The 8,506-nt window shown below is 39.2% G+C and overlaps 1 protein-coding gene across 1 annotated transcript; it reads right to left on the bottom strand.

Moving 5' to 3' along the window:
- Nucleotides 1-358: 358 nt before the first annotated feature.
- On the bottom strand, nucleotides 359-8,194 carry LOC134666608 (TNF receptor-associated factor 6). Its single transcript, XM_063523822.1, has 7 exons — nucleotides 8,044-8,194; nucleotides 7,575-7,720; nucleotides 6,912-7,033; nucleotides 5,283-5,467; nucleotides 4,185-4,339; nucleotides 2,849-3,103; nucleotides 359-2,430 (listed from the first exon to the last, which is right to left on the bottom strand). The coding sequence occupies exons 1-7, from the start codon at nucleotides 8,083-8,085 to the stop codon at nucleotides 2,103-2,105; spliced, it is 1,233 nt and encodes a 410-aa protein (XP_063379892.1). The 5' UTR covers nucleotides 8,086-8,194; the 3' UTR covers nucleotides 359-2,102.
- Nucleotides 8,195-8,506: the final 312 nt, after the last annotated feature.

Consider the following 8,506-nt stretch of genomic DNA (forward strand, 5'->3'; position numbering starts at 1 on the left):
GTACACAGACATAATTCTGGTATAGGTTAAAAAAATAGACACAGGTATCCCCATGTCTAAAGAGGAGGGCGGCTCGCTTAACAAATAAGATCATGTACAACCGCAATTTCAGGTTGGGTTAGGTTAGGTTCGTTAGTTACCTTTTATGCCTCAGAGCAGAAAATAGAAGCCCCGCGGGGCTTCGTTGGTTTGTCACCAAGTCATACTTGCATAACCTATATTAGTATAACAAATATACATAGCTGTTATGATTTCTAAATGTAAGCTCTCCGCATAATAGTTATTTGTTTTACAAGGGGAAAAGTTGTTGTTTAACCGCTAGTGCTAATATTGATACCCGATCAAGCGAGAGACCAAGAAGCAGTGGTGGCCGAGTGGATATGAAGTCTGACTTTCAATCCGGAGGTCGCGGGTTCAAATCCTGGCTCGTACCAATGAGTTTTTCGGAACTTATGTACGAAATATCATTTGATATTTACCACTAGCTTTTCGGTGAAGGAAAACATCGTGAGGAAACCTGCATACATCTGCGAAGAAATTCAAAGGTGTATGTGAAGTCCCCAATCCGCATTGGGCTAGCGTGGGGACTATAGCCCAAGCCCTCTCGCGCATGACAGGAGGCCTGTGCTCAGCAGTGGGACCTATATAGGCTGAAATGATGATGAAAATGATGATCAAGCGAAAGATTTCAAAATTGAACCACGAGCGTAGTGAGTGGTTCGAAAAATGGAATCTTGAGCGTTGTAAGGGTTTCAAAGAACGAGGGTTAAACAAAATTTGCCGCCGAGTGAAACACAGAATTTTTCACCACACCAACCTGAAGCAAATATTAAATGTAAAATATCAAACAAAATCAAACCAAATCAAATCCAAATGAATGTTACGTGCAGGTTGAAGTTATTTATTAAAAACAACAAGTAAGTACCTATAAAATTACTTAAAGTGTAATAGCATGAAAATTATCGTGAAAATAAATATTTTGCCTCTTCCTAAGTAGTACAATTTCTCTCATAAATAGTGTTTTAATATTATCAGCAAAAATAAGAGCGCTATTTTATTAGAATAATTTCATTTATAATAGTTCTTTCTCGGACCCAATTTTGGACCCGGGTATATCCTTAAACTACGTTCAAAAGAGAGGTATGGGCACTGTAAATGTCATCTCGCTTTGTATGGTAGGGCACAGCACAGCGGATGTCATTCCAGATCTATCCGAGCAGAGCCCCACTGGGGAAGTACGTACTTACCTCCACCTTACAGAAAACACCGGTCAAATAACACTAGGCCCCACTCAAATCGTTGCAAGTGCATTAAAATTAAAGTGCTTAAAATTATGTCTGTATGATGAATTATGTCTGGATGAAAGTATTTTATTCGTCATCATAAAATCTAGCAAAGTAAGCATACCTACGTAGATACTCGTACTCGATCATTTTGTAAGATAAACGACGGTCCGCAAGATAAACGAAAGTCCAACTACCCGCGCTGCGGTCATTTAATATTTTTTTTACCACCTTTTTGCAGTAGGATATTACTCAACGTGTATATGTTTAGAATCTGCATGAATTACGCTTTATTATAGTATTTTTTATATGATATTTTTGGCCACTATAGAAAAGTTATCAGCTCTCAAAACAAATATCTCCATCCTAAATTTTCATCTTTTTACGTTTTTCTTGTAAAATTACTATGAAGCTGAAAAAAACAAATATCAGCAATGAATTCTACGTCTCCGGTTTATACGAAAATGATACCAAACTTGCCCTAGTAGCCACCAGGACCAGAACAGATTTTTTTGAATGATGACGGGTGGCGGCCATCTTTGTACCCCCCCTCCCCTTATTGCCTCCCAGGCTTGAAATGCTTAGAACTACTCAAAGATCATATGTGATGAAGCTCATAGCTTAATAAAAAATGTTTGGGTCAACTTCATAACTGACTCCGCTATACATTACAAGTAAATTTGATAACATGCTACAAAGATTATTTAACCGAGTCTACTCATGAAAGACACGCACCTAGGCTTATTTAGAACCTTGCTATTTAATACTTTTCATGCAATCCAAGAATATCCCTAACAAAAAAAAAAGTCAATCCTCATGTCATACACACTTGATATGCACTCTGAAGACGAGAGAGTCGTCTTTCACAAAGCCGTTCCTGACCACGTCGCTAACGACAGCGTACTCCGTGTACCCGAACCCGCGCAGCTGGATCTCGGCCGCGGGCCGCCGGAACGCGATCAGGCTCGAGTTGGACATCATGGTGTCGCGCTGAGTCAGCTCCGGTTCGTACTGGTTGACCATGGAGAAGGATATGCGACCGTTGAACGGCCATTCGAGGCACTCGTCGTACTCTGTTTTCATTAGGTGCACGTGCAATGCGAAACAGAGCGGGTTCTGTGGGGATATGTTGAGGCGGACGCAGAACCTTAAAAAATTACAATAGTTGGTCAAACCAAAATTCGTCAGTAAACAACAATTCGTCAGTAAAGAACAAAAAAACTATACTCATTCTTTTCTTTTGGGTACTAGTACAGTACCCGGCGATAAACATTGCACATCGGTATTTAGAAAGAGACAATTGGAGACGTCGAGAGAGAAAGAGATAACGCTCTGCGAAGCAGAAATTCCGATGTGCAATGTTTATCGCCGGTTACTGTATATACTAGTATAGTATGCTTTATGTGCATAAGGATCATTCTCTGATGAAAAGCCGCAAAGGTATATCACAACAAACGTTGGGGTCAAATAATATTATTGTTACTAACTGGACTAGGAAATAATATAAATCAGAATTCGAAGGGTTAATAACAGCGATTAAATCTTACACAATATGCTCAAATTACCTGTAACCATTAGGCGAAGTGTAAAACCCAGGACTGTACAGCATTTTCGAATGATCCTTCAGCATAGCGTCCAGCCTCGCTTTGAAATTGTCAATCCTCCATATATAGTTGCCCATGCAGTATCGTAGGAGCATCTCGTTGTTCTGTTTCCGTTTGGCGACGGTCAAAGCGGATAGCTGCTTCGAGATATTGCCTATTACGATGTCTTGCTCGCGATTCCTCTGCTCCAATACCACAACTCGTTCGTATAGTGCACTGAAATAAAAAATACATTAGTAAGTAAAAAGAGTTATACACCGTGTTTTTATTGAATTCCGTTAACTTCGGGGTATGGTTAAGTACGTTTAAGAGAACTAAATGGCATAGTTAATTTTGGAAAAAAAATATTTTTTTGATTTTTTTTTGGATTTCTTTTTTGTTTAAAAAGTAATTAAATGTAGCATACAACGTTGTTGTAACACGGGCATTACATTTAACTCAACCAAATAATTGAAATCTGTGACATATGAATGTCATTTCATACATCAGTCGACCGAGATTGTACTTAAGTTTAGTAGCAAATGTATGAACTCATTCTAAACACTAATCAATATGTAAACCGGCCCTAAGGCAAGTGTAGACGCTTGTAGAGGCATTATAGGAAAAAAATAAATTATTGATTATCTCCGAAATGGACTTAATTAGAACATCGGTGTCTTTGTGAAAGTTACTTGATTTAAACTCAGGAATGCACCCTTGAAATTAACGGAAATAAAAAAAAACACGGTGTATACTTGGTCAAGCAAATCTTGTCAGTAGAAAAAGGCGCGAAATTCAACTTTTCTAGGCGACGATAACCGTTCGCACCTACATTTTTCAAATTTGCCGCCTTTTTCTACTGACAAGATCTGCTTTACCCAGTATATTAAAATTCGTTTACAACATTTTTTTTTAGCCTATTAGTGTCCCACTGCTGGGCAAAGGCCTCTCCTCTGGTTCTCCATAACTCCCGATTTTGTGCTTCCTCCGGCCAGTTGTAAAGGAAGGTGTCAAAAGTCGTTTCGCCATCTCCTCCTGGGCCTACCCTGCCCACGCTTCTTTACCGGCATCCACTTGGTGGCTATGTTAGCCCACCTATCCGGATGTAAGCGATAAACGTGGCCAGCCCAGTCCAATTTGAGCCTGGCGGTTTTTTTGCCAACGTCAGCAATGCGGGTTTTGGTTACAATAATACTTTATAGAAATTAATTAGAATGAAAAAAGGTGCGAATGAAACGGATTATGGATTGTAATGCATATTAATGAATGTAGTCATGAGGATAATAAATGTAGTCACATCATTATGTATGTATGTTACCGAATGAGTGCGCTTGTGTTAGTGGGCGCAGGGGGCTTGTTCTCGCCGTCCTTGTCTGGCGCCCACAGAACCATGGCTTCCTGCTCTTTCGGGTCGATGTTCGCATTCGACATGTCGCTGGTTATCTTCATCTCTGAATAGGCGTTCACGAGGTACTGTAATAAAAAAAAATGTTATTTCCTTCTAAAGTTAAGCTACGAAAAGTCTGCAGCGATTTTGATAGCCCTCGCAGTGCCAGTGTTATTTGTACGTCATAATTTCATAGAAGTTTGACGTTTAAAATAATACGAGCAGTGCGTGGGCTATCAAATCCGCTGCAGACTTTTCTTGGTCTGACTCTATCACCTCGCTGACATATAAGATAATTTAAAATAGATAAATATTGTCAAAGTAAATTATGTAGTCAGTCCGTTTACTGCCATCTTTCGACACCAATGATTAACACTTATGTATATTAGAACGCCATTTGACTTTGATCCTTATTTTTTCACTGATATGTGTTAAATTTGTTAAATGTCTAAAAGTATCGCCATCTAGTCGAGAGTAGGCCAAAGGTATGGCGCCATCTTTTCGAGCGATGGCACCATACTTTCCAAACTATATATACAACTTTTTTAAATCTATGTTATATCATCTCAGAATCATGAGCTCTTTGATCTTGTTAGGAGAAAAAGTGCCCCAAAATGTTGATAAATTTTTCGTTCCGTCCATTCTGCTGCCGTCATACAAAGTCTATGAAAAATGGTAATGGAATGGAAAGAGTAACAGAAATTTACATTAAAAAACAGGCCAAGTGCGATTAAGACTCGCGCACGAAGTGTTAGTACATACCATTGAGCAAAAAGCGGCAAAAATATCGTTTGTATGGGAGTCCCACTTAAATATTTATATTCTGCGCCTATTTGTTTTTATAGCGGCAACAGAAATACATCATCTGTGAAAATTTTAACTGCCTAGCTACCACAGATCATGAGTTACAGCCTGGTGACAGACATATAGACGAACAGCGGAGTCTTAGTAATAGGGTCCCGTTTTTACCCTTTGGGCGCGGAACTGATAGTAGGTAGTATAGTAATGTAGCTACCAGGAAGTACTCACGCTCATATGCGTCAAGGGGTCTCTCTCAACATGCTCTTGGGCCTCCTCCCGGGTGCTGAACTGCTCCTTACACCCCACACTCTCGAAAGAGCATGGCACGCGTTGGCTGGAGGTCTCAGGCTGATTGTGCTCGCAGGAGGCTATGTGCGCGTCCAAGTCTAATGGGGTCACTTTTACTGAGCAACCTGGAAAAAAAGACAATCTTACACACAGACAAAACATCCTCCAGACTGATCATAGTCGCACTACCCCTTCTGCCACGCATACGGTAATTTTACGCCATGTTCGAGTCGAAAGTGTCTTTGTGTGACATCCGTGTCTTTGAACAGACCAATCACGGCACGGGACTTCCCGCGCACCCCCGCATTTTTGGCATCATCGGTTGCATGAAATAATTGCTCTAAACTCGGTCTAGAGGATTCCTAGTCTATGATCTTACAAAATTTGACTCGTCCCACAGTAACATGAATAAGCCTAGTGAAATGGATAAGTACTAAATACTGAAATAGTTATATTATATGAACAAATATTTAGTGATAAATACAAAAATAAATTTCCTTCAAATTCTTTACAGGCAGCCTAAAAATCATTCTTTTAAACATAGGCTTTCCATAAATTACGACCCCCCCCCCCCCTAAAATCATCCAAAAATCATGCTTCGAATGACCCCATTTCCTCCTACGTCATGCTACCACCATCCGATGTCCAGACCCCCCCCCCCCCCCGTGATTTATGAATAGCCCCATAGATATGTTTCTACTAGTCATACTAATGGGGAATCAATAAATAGAAATTCTTCTTTAATCCTGCATGTCACGTATGTATTTATACGAGTACCGGTTGTAATTGTGGCAGCAACAGAAATAAGCAGTTGCACTCCCATACAAAATTTGTAGAGGAGCGCTTATGTGTGACCTTGATTGTCTCATGTGCTAGCACATTTAACAAGCACCTATTAACCCTACGTGTTACAGAAAGCCCCCTCTGCAGAGCATGCATGGAGGCAGAGGAGACAGCCGCCCACGTCATTCTCGAATGCCCAGGGGTGGTAAAATACCGGGCACAACACCTCGGCTCACCGTGGTCTCTCCCAGAAGTCGTCGGCAACGTCAAGGGTCTGCTAGGCTTCTTGGTAGAGTTGGGTTGGCAAGAATAGTGCCGCCAACCCACCACGCAAAATAGGCGCATTAATATGACGTCGAGTTGCGGAAACCAAGCCCGCGAGAACCTAACTATCTCAGGTGCTCCATCTAGTAGTTGTCTGTTAATATAAGATAAGCTTATAAAATAGAGTCTGTGCAGAGAGATGAGTCGTGAAATGTACTTGTATGTATGGGGCCCAATACATTCCACGGCTCTTCTCTTTCCAAACAGACTTATCTACAAATAAATTAACCTCGTGCCGCCCAATGTCCATCAGGATGTACACTCAGTTTCTATGGAATGTCAACCTTAATAAAAAACACAGTAGGCAGCATTTCATTTATCTCGTAAAATTTCCGAACAAATGAAATTCAACCTAATTGAAAATACTACAAGATTCTAACTTCCTTGGCTATAATTTTGTATGGTGGGGGCACAAGGTTAAGTGAAGCTTGGCTATTTGTGAATGATAAAATGCTAATTTACCCTTCGAAGCAAAAGGACAGGACATCCTCTGTTCCTGTATTTCCCGCTTAGTATAGTTGTCAGGAAAAATGTCGACTTTCATGCTCAGGTTGATGTTATCTATAGGACAGTGTCCACTATTTCTGTAAAAAAGTTAATATGTGAATTATTCAATATATTTATTAGGGCTCAAATTTTCATGAATTGAAGGACAGTCGCCATCAGATGTATCAGAGCGGTCAAGGCGTCCACAAATATCTGAACATGCCTCTTTTCTCAAGGTGCTAGAGTTCAGATATTTTGAGCACTTCTGCCAGCGAAATATAATATATCTCATGACAACTGTATTACCTATTCCACTCCCATACAAGTTAAATGTTTAAAAAGGAGACCATTGTTTTTTTTTTAGAAAAAAACTCCTTTTTAAAATGGTTAAAATCATAGCCACAAAATTATGACACAATTTAATTTAATTTTATAACATTTAATTTCCATTTATAACATTTCAGTTGTGCAATGACAGGGACCCAACACATTTCATTTGTTTCATGATTTTCCTCTAATTTCAAACTAGTAAGAAATAAATTAAAAACTAACAAAGGAATAAACCAACCATCATCAGTACATGGGTATATATTTAAATCAATTGAACAACATCAACAAATTAATTGAAATAGTACTTACTGTAACCATGAGGTTATGCAGCTCTTGCAAAATTTGTGACCACAAGTTGTGATCACCGGGTCACGAAGCCAGTTTAGGCATACAGGACACTCGTACCTAGACTCAGGTTCTGCTACGGTGTCATTTAGAGACGATATACCCATCGGCTGTGAAAACCAAAGTAATTGTTTTAACTGGAGCACAGTAGGGACATCTTTAAATAGCTAAATTAAATGTCTTAGAATGTGCATGGAAAGTGTCTGGGGCACCATTATTTTTGATGTGTTATCATTATCACGTCACTTGCGTTTGTCATACCCATTAATGAAGGTTATCTGGAAGGGATCCCCTTTTTGGTATATGTTAGCATTTGTACTGACATCTTTTAATGTTTAGTAAATTTGTTTACCTATAATACCAACCTATACCGATATCGTGACATATATTACGAATTGAAACCACTCCTCTAACTCATAAAATAATTACTTACCGCAATTCCTTCTGAGGCGTTTTTTGTTCTTGGCATATCCATGGCTGGAGGAAAGAAGAAAATCAATCTACAGGCGATCTACTGTTACATCAGTTTTAAATCGATTTCAAATTTGAAGTTAGAACTACAAAACAAGCAAATTGAGTCACATTAAAACATGACGACATTGATAAATTAACTTAGTTTAAAATGTTGTTTCTCAATAAGCAAAAGTAATGACTACAAAAAGAACCTTACTGCTAATATAAAAAGAGGCTAATTTAGAAATGACATACACAAGAATAAGGTTATCAAAAGCAAAAGTCATAAGTAACGTCATTTTGACATTGACGTTTGAGAAGATCCGTTTTACGCTATAAATTATAATGCTTTCTTACATAATTTAAACTGTTTTTAGGGTTCCGTACCCAAAGGGTAAAACGGGACCCTATTACTAAGACTTCGCTGTCCGTCCGTCCGTCCG

This window comes from Cydia fagiglandana, chromosome 8 (assembly GCF_963556715.1).
Source record: "Cydia fagiglandana chromosome 8, ilCydFagi1.1, whole genome shotgun sequence".
In the NCBI taxonomy this organism is placed as follows: Eukaryota; Metazoa; Arthropoda; class Insecta; order Lepidoptera; family Tortricidae; genus Cydia; species Cydia fagiglandana.